Genomic DNA, 15,999 nt, shown 5'->3' on the forward strand with positions numbered 1-15,999 from the left:
ATTTTTTTTAGATCTGAGTAAATAAAGGATGTTGTGAATAAATGTGTGTTGAAGGTTTGAATTTTTATATTGATTTATTTATATAAAATAATTTTCTTATATAAATCCCGCCTCCCTCTTTTTTGTCAGGAGTGGTACAGTCATCTAATATTTTGGAATGTACCAATTGCTTATCGGTGGTTAAACTCAGTTCAGTCGACTATTTTCTGACTTTTTTTTCCTGCTGTTGTTTATTTACTCGTCTGCTGCTCTCCCTAACTTTATATATACATTTTTATTTAATGACCAATTACATTTTTCCCATTAAGTTTGGAGGAGTTTTATAAACCATCCTTTATTTCTGAATAAATGTAGGAATGTGTGTTTATTGAGACATTAGACACAGTCAGCACTAATATTCACTCTGCAGCAGTGTTTATTGATTTTTTTTAATTAAAATGAAGAAATACAATAAACTCGTACTCTGTGTAACTCCGCCCCCAAATCCATCACAAAAAAACTCATAAGATCAAACAAACGTCATAAAACAAAATATATCCTTCATCTTCAGTGTGTGTGTGTGTGTGTGTGTGTGTGTGTGTGCTACATATAAACTTCCTCTATCTATAATATACTACATTTCAGGATATATACAGAGTAATACATGGAATAGAAGGTTATATCTGCATCCTACACTTCTGTAACACTCTGAGTGCAGTGGGTGGGGTTTGGTTAAAAAAGGCAGGGCTTAAGCTTTAAATGGGGCGGGGCCTGTTCTGCATTTCCTTAGCTCTAACTGCTACAAGTCAAAGAAATACTTAGCATAATATATTTTTTATATTTATTTGTAAATTATACAAGTAGATCAGCTATGTTAGCTAAGCCAGTCAACTATGTTAATGTAGCATTGTGCTAACTGTAGCTGCAAAAAATAAGGAACAGTGTCTATTTTAAAAAGTTTGTTTAGGGAATTTTGGGAAATGTAGCCTCAGATACAGCTTACTCTCAAAGAGGGTGTGTGTGTGTGTGTGTGTGTGTGTGTGTGTGTGTGTGTGTAGTGTTGCAGTGCAAACCTAGCAGCTAGCAGCTTTCTGTGATGTCTGTGTCTTTAGTACATTCCATCTTCGTACATGTCGGTGCGGAGACAGAGCAGGATCCCCCCGCCCAGCATGAAGATGGTAGCTCCCCATCCGAGTCCGTAACCCCAATTAAACTCATGGTACGTGTGCAGCATTTTATACTCAATAAACTTGATTGGATAAAGAATGAGAGCACATGTCTGGAGGACCACTGAAGGGAGAGAGAGAGAGAGAGAGAGAGAGAATAACAGAGTAAAAGATTAATGAGTAAAATAATAATGTTTATTTCTATAACAGTTATAACACCGTCATGAACTAGAAGTCAATCCTGGGTGTTTCTGTGTGAACCCCCCTCCTTTACTGGCATGACAAATATGGACATTTGTATTGTGAAAGCACAGAACATACAGACACATAACAGCAGAAATAAGTTGTTAAGAAATAATAATAAACTATAATAACAATATAATAAAACTCTTTCTCTCACTCCCTCTAATCGCTCTGGACTATAAAAGGATCCGCACTAGGTTTAAAACCAATTACTACTAGGAAAGGAGGAATATGCACACACACACACACACACACACACACACACACACACACACACACACACACACAAAGTCATATTTGGTGCTGCTGTTGTTTTTATTGTTGTGTTTATGCTTCTCCTAAAACTCTGCAATAAATCAGAAAGTAACCACAGAGAGAGAGAAAGAGAGAGAGAGAGAGAGAGAAAGAGAGAGAGAGAGAAAGAGGAGAGAGAGAGAGAGAGAGAGAGAGAGAGAGAGAGAGAGAGAGAGAGAGAGAGCGAGAGAGAGAGAGAGAGAGAGAGAGAGAAAGAGGAGAGAGAGAGAGAGAGAGCGAGAGAGAGAGAGAGAGAGAGAGAGAGAGAGAGAGAGAGAGAGAGAGAGCGAGCAGGGTGTGAAAAAGGATTAAGCTCTGGACTGATCTGAATTGTTTTAATTATTCCAAATAAACTAGAAAAGGTTCTGGGGTGATGATCAACCACATGAGCTTTTACTCACATATATTTAAGGATTTAACTTTTGAATCCAGCAGCAACAGCTGCTTTTATATAGTGTGTATGAGTGTGTGTGGTTGTGTGTGTGTGTGATTGACTGAGAGTATGTAGATATGAGTGTGTGTCTGTGTGTGTGATTGACTGAGATTATGTAGATATGTGTGTGTGTGTGTGTGTGTGTGATTGACTGAGTATGTAGATATGAATGTGTGTGTGTGTGTGTGTGTGTGTGTGTGTGTGTGCGATTGACTGAGAGTATGTAGATGTCTGTGTGTGTGTGTGTGTGTGTGTGTGTGTGTGTGTGTGTGTGAGAGATTGACTGAGAGTATGTAGATATAAGAGTGTGTGTGTGTGTGTGTGTGGTTGTGTGTGTGTGTGTGTGTGATTGACTGAGAGTATGTAGATATGAGTGTGTGTGTGTGTGTGTGTGTGTGTGTGTGAGTGCGATTGACTGAGAGTATGTAGATATGTGTGTGTGTGTGTGTGTGTGTGTGTGCGATTGACTGAGAGTATGTAGATGTGTGTGTGTGTGTGTGTGTGTGTGTGTGTGTGTGTGTGTGTACCTGCAGTAAACAGAAAGACAGAGACAGTCCTGGAGTGTATCCTGGTTGTTCCTCTGCACAGTGAGATCAGAGCCATGAGGAATGACAGCAGCGTCACACACACTCCGGATAACAACAACACCAACGCAGCCACCTGCCAATCTGAGAGAGAGGGAGAGGAAGGGGCGGGGCTTCATATATTATACATACATTATAAGTGAAATGATTGGACCACCTTGAGTTCAGTATACAGAGACTGCCCACTTTTACACTCTAAACTTTGAGATTCAGGTGTAAAAACTTTCCTTTGAGAACATCTGAGAATAGAGTGTAAAAGTCACACTGACAGCTGATGATGTCACAAGGAGGAACCACAGCACCTGATCAAAGAGCAGCCTGGATTTCAATCACCCTTATATACAGAACTGTGACTTTATTTTTTTTCTTGCTATATTTCTATATGAGGTGGTAACAAAAAGCTTTGAGACTAGTTTTGTAACACGCCAACAGATGGCAGCATAAGGCTGTACGCAAAGTCACAGGGAGCACCGAACTTCAAGTCAGAAGATGAAGATAAATAAAGAACTTGTTGTAAACAGGGTTAGTCTCTAAACTTTTTTATACCACCTCGTTTTGTAATTGTCAACATTAATTTGGAATGGTGCACCTATATATTTAATTTTTGTTTCCTCGCTCATGTAAAATGCAGTAGTCTGTAGAAGCTAAATGATCTGATATCCTCAACTGATTTTACATTTCAATTGCTTCCTATTTATATGAAATGCTCTCTCTCTCTCTCTCTCTCTCTCTGTCTCTGTGAGGGTTTTGTTAATCTCAGAGTCTCAGCACTGCATCTGAAGGTCAAACATCAAAGTAATTAATATGCATCATTATGTAAATGAGATAGGAGCAGAGAGAACGCGTCTCACCAGAAACATCAGTGTGTTTTCATTTATTTCACCTGCACAGATGTTTTACTTGATCCATAAATAATCTGATCTGTTAGTGTGAGAAATGTGAATACACCACATCTTTCTATAAATATTATATAATCAGGTTATACACGTCACCTGACACCAAAACCAGTGATGCTAATGCTAGTCAGCTAGCACTGTCTGTACAAAATTAACTATCTTCAGTACATTTTCTCTGGTTAGCTTCTAGATCTATTGTTTCCACGCTGGCATTGTATCTTCATTCAGCTTTAACATTAGATCTTTAGCGTTCCTATAAAATGTTTTGCTAACCTTAACTAGCTTCGTCACTAAAAATGAACAAAGTCATGTTTATCATCCCCATCAGTACCAGGATGGAAATCTTCACCTCTCTCTCTCCTCCCCTCATCGCTCTGAGAGTTACTCTACATCATCTGTTTCTTCTTATTCAGACAAATAGCTCCCGTGTTTCCTTTTCCCCTCGCTCGGGTTTCGTGTGCCACGCCCGGCTCGTCTTCCACAGCGTCATGGCAGTGTTTCACCTCTCGTGATTAAACGCAGAGAAACGCGACACGGCTGCTGACGAACACCGATCCTGATCAGATACACGAGATCTCTGGTTTCACCACCAACATCAGCTATCTTTCAACACTGAACACACACACACACACACACACACACACTCACACACCATATCATACTGTATTTCTTCACGAAAGCTTGGTTAATAACATCCATGATATTTACTGTTTAATATCGCACACATGCTATAACCTGTTATAAACCCCTCACACATGCTCCTTTAGCTTCAACGAAGCGACTGCCCACGCTGTCTGTCAGCAGTTCAGAGGGTTCAGTTTTAGTAGCATTGGGCAGTGGAACGTGGAACATCACGTTTTTTTAGAAATAACGATCTAATGATTTTTGAGATAACAATTCTGTTGTTATGTTTGGGTGATGTCTCTTAGCCTTCACGCTCACCAGGTTTGTATGTCCTCAAATCAAACGTCTACGTTGGAAAACCTTGTACAATAGATGAGCTGAAAGTTGCCATTCACATGCAGAACTTTGAGGAGAGGCTGCGGATGTGTGCACAGCAAGAAGGACGTCATCTTTCCAATATGTTTCTCCATAAATGAATAATAATTAATAAATCAATGTATAACTAGTGTGTGTGTGCGGGTGTGTGTGTGTAAGTGTGTGTGTGTGTGTGTGTGTGTGTAGCAGGTAGAAGAAAAACAGAAGAGTTTATAGTAACAAAATTAACAATAAAAGTAAAGACCTGACCCCCAGGGTCATGACCTTTAACCCTAAGCAGGATAATACAAATAAGAAAGAATAAGAAAAATAAATAAAAGAAATGGAGAAAGAGAGAAACAACAGAAACAGGGATATTAAAAGACAAAGGGAGAGATGGGGAGAGACTAAGAGAATGAGAAAGAGAGACAGAGAGAGAGAGAGAGAGAGAGAGAGAGAGAGAGAGAGAGAGAGAGAGAGAGAGAGAGAGAGAGAGAGAGAGAGAGAGAGAGAGAGAGAGAGAGAGAGATAGAGAGAGAGAGAGAGAGAAAGAGAGATAGAGAGAGAGAGAGAGATAGAGAGAGAGAGAGAGAGAGAGAGAGAGATAGATTTGATTTTAAAAAGACCTTTATTACCAAAGTTCAGGACAAACAAATGCAACCGGTAAAAAGGTTCAATTCAAGTCAATGCAGAAAAATAATATAAAATTAAAATAGATAAAAAATAAGTTAAAAAGCAATCCACGTAAAAAGGCGTTAAAGACATCTGATACACTTTATTTTTTAAGACATGCTCTGCAAAAAATGCAGTTCACCCTCTAAAACCGAGCAGAGTGCATCTTTATTGCACCAGATTCTCTCGAACATCACCAAGTTTGCCGTCTTTTTGTAAAAGTGAAAGTCCACTAGAATCCTGGACTTCATCATTGCTGCTGCCACCAATTTTGCATCAGTGCTGCCCCTACGTTCCATTTTATTTCTACGGCTGATGTAAATGCCCATCTTCGCCTGGCCCACGACAAAGTTTAAGAGCTGACATTCCGCTTGCCTCCTCTGGGTGTACTTCACTCCCAGGATAAAAGTTTGGACCGAGAAGGGTCTGTTAAAAGCGCTAAAAACAGTCCGTAAAAGAGTAAAAAGTGGATTCAGTCTGGGACACTGAGTAAAAGCATGAAATATCGTCTCTCTTTGGAGACAAAACGGACACTCGTGACTCGACTCTGGACACAGAACCGAGACAAAGGCATTAACAGCAATGATTCCGTGCAGGATCCTCCACTGTATGTCTCCAGTTCTCTTTGTTAATGGTGGCTTGTAGAGTATTCTCCACTGTGGTCGCTCTTCCTCCCCCAGCCCGAGGACAGAGCGCCACGGTGTGTCAACTCTACCATTTAGACATTTCCTGTTAAAAACCATAACACAAGCTCTATAAAACAACTTCCCAGAGACCATGTAGAAGTCCATACCTGTGACAGTCTTACAGTCTAAAAAATAACCAGTACTTCCCTCTAAGTCTGGAGACAGAGAAAGCTCAGGAAAAGGGTCCTCCTCATCCGGCTGTTCAGAGCCTCCACAGTACTCCACTAACATCCGTAGCTCCACTGGTGAGAGAGCAGAGTTCCACCCCCGGAGCAGTCCTGCCACGATCCGTACTGATCTCAAACCCAGCTGGGCAGCTACTCCACTGGCGTCCTTGAATTCTGGTCCAGCCAGGTCCACCAGGTGTCTCAGCGTGATAAGACCAGATGCCAGCAGAGTCTGGGTGAGGGCACTGCCTGCAATGTCCAGACGGGCTCCATAGATGAGGGGCTCCTGAAGTAACCAGTGTAGTGAGTCCGTGCCTGTGGCTCTCTCTGTCTTAAAAAGTCTCCACACTTTAAAAAGATTGTGATAAAACACAGGTAGTCCCAAAGTGTCCAGTCTTCGAGGGTCTAATAAAAACAAAGGTCTGTCAAGCCCTAGATTCCTAAAAGACCTTAAAATAGCGCTGGCCACACATTTCCAACTTAAAGACATTGAACCGCATAAAAATCTCTGTAAAAACTGTAAACGAAAAGCAGCGGTTCTGCTCTGTAAGTGCACTACGCCCTGCCCACCTTCATCTTTAGGTAGGTACAAGACACCTTGAGGCACCCAGTGTAGCTTGTCCCAGAAAAACCCAAAACATCGACTGAATCCTTGATAAAAGCGTCACAGGTGGGTCTATACATGTTAATTTGTGCCACAGGAGGACGCCAGGTTGTTTATAATCAGCACGCGTCCTCTGTAAGACAGCTTGGGTAATAGCCACCTCCATTTATCCAATCGGCCTTTAATTTTTGAGACTGTCCCTTCCCAGTTCTTATGCATGAAGGCCCCTCCTCCCAGGTAAACTCCCAGATATTTAAAACCGTCTTTTCTCCAAAGAAGCCCCCCTGGGAGTTCGGGCACGCTAGATGACCAACGCCCGACCAGAAGGGCCACGCTCTTACCCCAGTTAATCTTGGCCGAGGAAATTGTGCCATAGTCCCTGGAGATTTTGATCAGTACGTCGATGTCGGTCTGTTGGTCAATAAACACTACAATGTCGTCAGCATAAGCAGACAAACGGAGAGTGGACCCACAACCAGAAAAAGAGAAACCTTTTAGTTCCCTCCTCAGCCTGTTCAAAAACGGTTCTATGGCCAGGGCGTAGAGCATTCCTGACAGAGAGCAACCTTGTCTCACACCCCTATACGCTTTAAAAGGAGCACATAAGCCACCATTAACTTTCAGTACACTTTCAATGTCACAATACAAAACTCTTATTTTATTTATAAAATCAGAGCTAAAACCAAAAGCCTCAAGAGTTTTCCATAAAAAATCATGCTCCACTCTGTCAAACGCCTTCTCCTGGTCTATGGAGATCAGACCCATTTTCAGCCCGAACAATTCCGATGCACTAATAAGATCCCTAACCAGCGAGATGTTGTCAAATATCGACCGCCCCGGTACACAGTAAGCCTGATCAGAATGAATAACTTCTTCCAGAACGCTTCCCAGTCTGGTAGCTAAAACCTTAGAGAGCAGTTTGTAGTCGCTGCACAATAGGGACACAGGTCTCCAGTTTTGTATGTACGTTAAGTCTCCTTTTTTTGGGAGTAGCGTGAGGACTGCCCTCCTGCAACTCAGTGGAAGCAAACCTCCAGTTAAGCTGCTGTTAAGTACTTCCAGCAAGTCCTCCCCCACAACGGCCCAGAAGCACTTGTAGAACTCTGCTGGAAGCCCATCGATACCCGGCGCCTTTCCACTCTCTGTACCATGTAAGGCCTTAAGAAGCTCCTGTGAAGTTATTGCCCCACTGAGTGTTGTATCGAGGTGTTCAGGGACTTTGGGCAGCCCTCCCAGGAAGACCTGCTCTGTGACCTGGTCCGCTACGAGCTCACTGGTGTAAAGCTTTTCATAAAAACCAACTGCTCTCTCGCGCACCTCGGTGGGAGTGGATAAAATGTCCCCAGTTTCGGAACGCAGATTGTGTATAAAACACTTTTGTCCGTTTTTCTTCTCGAGGTTAAAAAAGAACTTAGACGGTGCATCCATCTGGTCCGCGTTCTGGAAGCGTGATCTTATCAACGCACCTTGTACTTTCAACCCTAGGAGGTCAGATAGCTTCTTTTTCTTAGCTGAAAGGGTCTGAACACGGTCCTGATCTCCTGCAGGCTGTAAAAGGGAGTGAAGTTCTAAAATTTCATGTTCCAATTGCAGTATTGACTGAGCCAACTCTCTTGTGACATTTGCAGTGTACTGTTGACATAACTGTTTGGTGTGAACTTTGCCCAGGTCCCACCACTGCTGCAAGGAGGTAAAGTGTTTCTTATCGTCTTTAAAATTTTTCCAAAAAAAGGTAAAAATATCCGTAAAATTATTATCTTGTAAAAGAGCCGTATTAAAATGCCAGTATGCACTTCTTGGTTTAATAGAATTCAAAACTGCTACGCAGGAAACCAAGCTATGGTCTGAGAGACCAACAGGGCTGATCACACAGCTCTTCAGAATGTTTAAATGATGCTTAAAAACGTAAAACCTGTCCAACCTCGCCATCGACATAAAATTATTACGGGCATGAGCCCATGTGTACTGTCTCCGAGAGCCATGAAATGAGCGCCACGTGTCGCATAAACCATATGTCTGAAGTACCTGAGTGAGGCGAGTGCGGGAAGGCATGTGGGGTTCTGTATGGTTGCGGTCACTGTTGTCTACTGTACAGTTAAAATCTCCACCCACAAATGAAAATTCTTCATCATCACAAGCCCCAATGGCTGTACAGAAAACATCTAAAAAATCAAGCCTCTCTACAGGCGAGGTCGGAGCATACACGCAGATAAAAATAAAAATGTGATTGTCAAACTGGGCCCTGACTTTCAACAGTCTGCCCTTCACCAACTCCTCTGTATCGCACGTGACTGGCGTAAAATTCTTAGAAAATAAAATAGCCACACCCCACTAGTGGAGGTGTTGTGACTCAGGCAGGAAAGACCAGGCCATTCTTGTGTCCAGTCAGGGAGATTTCTGCTGTCACTGTGGGTCTCTTGTAAAAACAACACGTCTATCTTCTTCTGCCTCGCGACTTCAAATATCTCCGCTCTCTTCCTGCTATCTCTCGCCCCATTAACGTTTAGAGATGAGATGTGTATGTCATCCATAACAAACCAGAAAAGGGTTAATAACAGCAGAGTGAGCAGCCACAGAGGACTGAGAAAACTAAACCACTTCACCTCCATCATCACACAAGTTAGTGAGTTTCGTCATTATCTTCTTCAGCCGATAAACTTCCTTATCTTCAAACAACCCTTCACTCATGAAGCGTTTAATAGCTTCATGTAAGCGCTTTAAATCAGGGAAGTGATCACTGATGTTCACCAGACGCATGTTTTTAGTGACTCTAAGGAAGTGTTTAATATCAGTGACAGTATATTCTTTATTAAATGCATTACTCACAGCAGGGTTGGGAACACTGGACTCAGGCACAACCACATCACTCTCTGTGTCACTTTCACTTTCTACGGCTTCTTGGTCCGCCTTTTTCGCGTACTTCAAAGCAGCTTTTCTCCCCTCTTTTTCTTTTCCGGGGCTTTAAAGCGACCTGTTCAGCTTCCATCATTACAGTGTCAGTAATCTCATCCATCAACACGTGTCCTTCACCGACAGTGATTTCCTGCGTGTGCATCATCACATCATCAGTGTCGAGCTCTGCGTTACTGTCCTGAGCACAGATCTCAGTCTGCCCAGTGCTCTCAGTGCACCCAGTGTTAATCACCTCCCCACCGGACACTGGGTTAGTTTCAGTGCTCGACACTTCAGATAACTTTTCCACAGGAATATCAGTGTTAGACATCGCAGCCGCCGCGCTGTCTGACTCGATCCGCTCGCTTCCGGGAAAAACGCACCGCTCGCCGCCAGTGCCGGAAAATCCGCTCCGCCCGTCGCCGGCGGATCCGCATCCCCCGAGGCCGGGAGAACCGTCCCGACCTCGCCCTCCGCCTGTGCAGTCTGTTCCGGCCCGTCCTAACACGAGCCGGCGCGCTGCTCTCGCCCGCTGTACCGTCTTTCCCCCCTGCTGCCTGGGGACACGCCCGCACCAGGTGTCCGCTCTTTCCGCAGCCGAAGCACTTCATGGATTCGGTCGATACGTAAATTACGTAGTCGAACCCATCAATTTTGAACGTTAACCTGTGCTCCAGCTCGGTGATGTTACTGTTCAAAATCATGTACGCGAATCTCCTGAAGGACACTACGTGCTTTACCAGGTCAGATTTACATCCGATCGGGATCATTTTAACCGGAGAGACGAGCCTTCCATAACGGGAGAGCTCTCTCACCAAGATCGCTTCATCAATAAAGGGGGGAACATTCGACAATGTAACTCTTTTGGATGGGCTTGAAAGGGGGAACACATGAATGAGTGAACCCCCGACTACAATCCCATCCGTGTTCAGTTTGGTCGCCCTTTCCACAGTGTTCACGAAAAGAACCACCGCACTGTTCATCCGTGACGCCGCCACAACATTTTATGGCCGACCACCTTTCCCGCAGCCAGGCTCCACTCCTCCACACTAGCGCCGGTCACCACCCTCACACCGTGGCGCCGGGTTATAGTGTTAAACCCCTCGGTGCTCCGGGCCGCCATGCTCACCAGCGAGGTGCAGGTGCTGACACCCAGAGACCTTCTCTATACACAGAGAACTGAGGGCTTTCAGATGTTTACAAAAAAATATAATAAATAAAAGAAAAATACTATCAAACGATAGAAAATGCAAAATGAGAGAGGAAACGCGACAAGCACGCTCCCGCTCACACTCCACACGCTCCGCTCACTCACTCCCAGCATGCACTCCGCAGAGAGAGAGAGAGAGAGAGAGAGAGAGAGAGAGAGAGAGAGAGAGAGAGAGAGAGAGAGAGAGAGAAAGAGAGAGAGAGGGGGTCAGTAACAGGGGCTCCATTGTTCTGTGGTGTGTAGAAAATTCTCCACATTTCTGCAGCTGTTTATAGAAAAACACACTCATAATCTCTCTCACACACACACACACACACACACACACACACACACACACACACACACACGAACAGTAACAGTTCAGTGACAATGTTCACACACAGCAGTATTGATGTGTGCAGTGTAGTGTTTAGCTAGAGCTCTGAGTGTAACCTTAGCATCAGGGTACACACACACACACACACACACACACACACACACACATACAAACACACACACATCATGACTCAGGAGTGTATAACGTTCCTGTGTGAGATTGTGAAGCTCTTGCTCAGTGTTAAAGTTCCACAGAACAATCTGAACCACAGTGTCACTGCTCTATTAGTGTGTGTGTGTGTGTGTGTGTGTGTGTGTGTGTGTGTGTGTAAGAGACAGGAAATTCCCATCAGTTAGAACTTCATGAGGTTGAACACTGAGGGTTTTATGTAAATTCGGTGGCCATTTTGAAAATCAGAAACTTTAAAACGCAGGATTTTGGGAAAGTGGTGAAAAATAAAACATCTGTAAAAATCTAAACACAAATCACTTCATAGCTACACTTTAACTCAATTTATACAGAGAATCATCTCATCATGACCATGTGTTCACTCCAGAATCCCAACACACACCACATCCTTCTGAAGGAAACAAAACCATCTGATCAGGAAATCACGCACAATTTTGTGTGTTTGTTTGTTTGTTTGTTTGTTTGTTGTTTTGTTGATTTATTTCTCTGGAGATTTTGGTTGTTTGTAGTGTAAAACCCTCAGCACTCGGGTGTGTTGTTGAGTCTTACAGGGTGATGGAGCTCTGAAGTTCTGCTCCACACAGTCCATCTCCACATCTCCAGCACACTCTCACCAGTCTCAGGGACAAACAAGCGCGGGATTAACGCGTTATGAGCAGTTATAAGAAGGTAATAATGTTAATATAATAAACACTCCGAGTGGAACAGGATTATAGAGAGAGATGGGTTTCAGGTTGAGGGAACTTCGAGGGTAAAAGAACAAACTTCTGCTGGACTGATGGAAAGACAAGCAAACGGAAAGAAAGACAGACATAACCATCATATACTAACAGACGAATGGAAAGACTGAGAGACGGAAAGACGGATAGACTGTTCAGAAGGATGAACAGATGAATTGTGGTCCGACACAAACAGCCCACGTGCACTCAGTAAAGTCCGTCGAAGTTGTGATCAGTGTGATGGTCAGTACCCGATGCTCTCGGCGCGTGCGGTGCGAGTCCGATGCGTTCCGCTTACCGGATGTGAGGGTGGAGGTACAGGTCCACGCGGCCCCGTTGTGGCTGCACGACTCCCACAGCGACAGCGCGTAGCCCTCCGCCGTCACCCACGCGGGACTCACGAGCGCAACGACGTCCAGGCACAGCGCGAGGAACACGCAGAGCAGCGCGATCAGCTTGAACGGCCGCGCGCACACGTACACCTCGTTTATTGACATAATGTCGCTCTCCGTTCGGCCCGGTTCTACAGCCTCGGTACCGACCCAGTCTCTCTCTCTCTCTCTCTCTCTCTCTCTCTCTCTAAGGTGAAAAGTTAGGGGGCGTGGTTAGGGGGCGCCCCTAACGGGCTGTAGACGGTAGGAGTTGCGCGCGGTTCCGCTGACTGGCATTCGCGCGAGTGTAGAAGATGAAAGAGCTCGCGCGCCACCGAGCGGCAAAAAGCCGCACATCAATCACTTACAGAGACATCAAAGAACAACAAAAGAAAAGTAAGAAAGATGAAAAAAATCTAATAAAATTAAATTAAATAACAGGAGGAAGGAATGCGCCACAAAAAAGAAAGAACCGATAAATAAATAGACAGACAGACAAAACAGTTCTCTTAGTGGGGGGGACGGGTTCTTTACAAAGGCGTCCGTGCGTGCGTGCGTTTGTGTGTGTGTGTGTGTGTGTGTGTGTGCGTTTGAGTGTTTTAAGAGTCAGTGGTTCGTGTTTCTCAGTTTGGTATTTTAGTATGTGTTAAAAATATGCCACACACACACACACACACACACACACACACACACACACACACACACACAGTATATTTAGATTCAACCTCCACCCATACACACAGACATTGTTGAGCAACACACATGGACCACAATCTCATTCACTCACACTCGCGCACACACACACACACACACACACACACACACACACACACACACACACAAACACAGCTCTAAGTGCTTAATGCCAGAACCATCTGTGGTAATGAACACACACTTGAGAGAGGTTTCCAGTAAAAACACTGTGTGTGTGTGTGTGTGTGTGTGTGTGTGTGTGTGTGTGTGTGTGTGTGTGTGTGTAAAATACTGTTTATGAGGTTAAAGTGCAAACATAACAAATATAAGATATGATATGATGTACATTTATTCGTCCCATAGTGGGGAAATTTCTGTGTTCCAGCAGCAAAGAAAAGAAAAGTGCAAATATATAAACAGTAAAGACATAATACACGCATATACATCACAGTGTATAAATACAGAAAGAGAAAAAAGACCACCAATAAAGATTTCAGTCATATTACACAGTTCAAATTCAAGTTTTATTTGTCACATACACATGGAGAGTACGACATGCAGTGAAATGCGTTTTACGACTGTCCAACCCGTAAACATGAAAAATAGAAATAGAATATAGGGATAAAATAAAGTAAATAAATAAAATAAGATAAATAATTACAGTCACTGCACAAAACTTTCTTACTGCAGTTAAAAACACAATAACAGTGTATTTTGGTGTCTGGTTCACTGGAAGCAGCTCTGATTGTAAAGTCTAATAGCAGCAGGGAGAAAAGATTTTCTGTATCGCTCCTTCAGAGAGGCCACTTTCCACTGATCATTGATGGATCCTCTGTGGAGATCGTCAAGAGCACCAGATACCTTGGTGTTTATTTGGCAGATACCCTCACCTGGTCACTCAACACCAGCTCCATCACCAAGAGCCCAGCAGCGTCTCTACTTCCTAAGAAGGCTGAGGAAAGCTCATCTCCCTCCCCCCATCCTCAACAAGTTCTACAGAGGAACCATTCAGAGCATCCAGAGCAGCTGCATCACTGCCTGGTTTGGGAACTGCACCGTCTCGGATCACAAGACCCTACAGAAGATAGTGAGGACGGCTGAGAAGATCATTAGAGTCTCTCTCTCCTCTATCATGGACATTTACACCACACACTTCTCACACACACACACCCTGCACACACCTCACACACACCCTGCACACACACCTCACACACACCCCTCACACAGACACCTCACACACACTCTTCACCCTCCTGCCATCAGGGAAGCGTCACATCCAGACTGTGAAACAGTTTCTTTCCTCAAGTCATCAGGCTTCTCAACACAGAACTGAACTGAAACTCACACACACACACACACACACACACACACACACACACACACACACACACACACACAACTGTGTGACTGATCTGTACAACCCGGACTCAAACACACACATGCCATTTTTGCACATCTTTACTGGACTGCTGCTGTTGCTCTTTTGCACAACATTTAGTTTCAATTTTTGTTTCTTACAATGTTTACGTTACTCTTTTTCACACCGCAGTGTGTAATATACATCAGGTTTCACACTGTCTTGTGTTGTCTTTGCATTGTTTACACCAGGTTTCACACGATGCACTTGTGGCGAGGACACTCACCATCCTTAACCCTGTGTTTTCTGTGATTGTTTATGGAGCACCAGGGTTCAGGAGGAACGTTGTTTCATTTCACTGTGTAATGCGTCAGTTATATATGGTTGAAACGACAATAAAAGCTTCTTGACTTGACTTGAACATTGTGTCACTGAAGGAGCTGCTCAGAGATGAAGCTGTTTCATACAGGGAGTGAGAGATGTTCTGCAGTAATGATGGTAGTTTAGCTCCCATCCTCCTTCTCACACCTCCTGTACAGTGTCCAGGGTAATAGAAGTGTCCACACCATAGAAGATGGCTGAAGCCACCACAGAGTCAAAAAAGGTCTTCAGTAGCTCTCCCTGCACTCCTGAAGACCTCAGTCTCCTCAGCAGAAAGAGTCTGCTCTGCCCTTTCTTATAAATTGCCTCAGTAATCTGTCCAGTTTGCTGTTCAGATGAACACCCAGGTATCTGTAAGCGTTCACTCTCACAGTGTTCTTTCCCTGAATGTTCACTAGTGATAGTGAAGTGGTCAGAATAGCACCGGTCACACAGCTCCTGAACAATGTCTTTTTGTACACTGACTTATGAAGACTGAATAAAGCTCTGGATAAGGGCTTCTGGTAAATACTGTGAACGTGAAAATAATTTCATCTCAAGCTGAATTCAGTGTCCTCTAAAATTTATACAACAATTCACTTATATAATCATTATTCAATTCAGACAGAATCTTATAATAATCTCTTTACAGTCCATATTGGCAACCCTGTGTACCATAAACAGTTTATACAATCTGGCAACCCTGCAGTTGAACCCAATGATTGGAGTTATCTCCGTGATTAGAATAAAACTGTCCGATAATTACCGGTATGTGGTAACACCCGCCCCAATCTGGCAACCCCGATTATGACACACTTTCTCTCAGTATCTCTCTCTCTCTCTCTCTCTCTCTCTCTCTCTCTCTCTCTACACCACACATGGATTCGGAGAAGAATATTCAATCACGGGTATTAAACTTCATTAGTGCGCGTGGGATTTATTACAATGCACGTGCAACCGCGATGATAAAAAGCGTCATGGGAGCGGAAGTGGAAATAACACTGCGCGTGAGAGACTGAATGATGAACCGCATCTTTAATAAATTTATTTTCAATATTGTGTTGCTGAGGCGCGCGCAGTGAGCTGATTATTATTATTATTATTAATATTATTATTATTATTATTATTATTATTATTATTATTATTATTATTATTATTATTGTTCGGTTTTGAATTTAAAATGATGCTCA

At 43.5% G+C, this 15,999-nt stretch overlaps 1 protein-coding gene across 1 annotated transcript; it reads right to left on the reverse strand.

Moving 5' to 3' along the window:
- Nucleotides 1-397: 397 nt before the first annotated feature.
- On the reverse strand, nt 398-12,613 carry LOC124379000 (transmembrane protein 47-like). The gene is made up of 3 exons (XM_046838976.1): nt 12,327-12,613; nt 2,643-2,783; nt 398-1,269 (listed from the first exon to the last, which is right to left on the reverse strand). The coding sequence occupies exons 1-3, from the start codon at nt 12,523-12,525 to the stop codon at nt 1,088-1,090; spliced, it is 522 nt and encodes a 173-aa protein (XP_046694932.1). The 5' UTR covers nt 12,526-12,613; the 3' UTR covers nt 398-1,087.
- Between the last annotated feature and the right edge of the window lie 3,386 nt (nt 12,614-15,999).

Source organism: Silurus meridionalis, chromosome 25 (assembly GCF_014805685.1).
Source record: "Silurus meridionalis isolate SWU-2019-XX chromosome 25, ASM1480568v1, whole genome shotgun sequence".
NCBI lineage: Eukaryota > Metazoa > Chordata > Actinopteri > Siluriformes > Siluridae > Silurus > Silurus meridionalis.

Bases quoted from the DNA above. Each gene is read 5' to 3' on its own strand.
- LOC124379000 (XM_046838976.1), bottom strand. From the start codon at position 12,525: ATGTCAATAAACGAGGTGTACGTGTGCGCGCGGCCGTTCAAGCTGATC. The intron at 2,784-12,326 runs GTAAGCGGAACG...CCTCTCTCTCAG, and splicing joins TACCTCCACCCTCACATCCG to ATTGGCAGGTGGCTGCGTTG. The intron at 1,270-2,642 runs GTACACACACAC...CTCTCCCTTCAG, and splicing joins TGTCTTTCTGTTTACTGCAG to TGGTCCTCCAGACATGTGCT.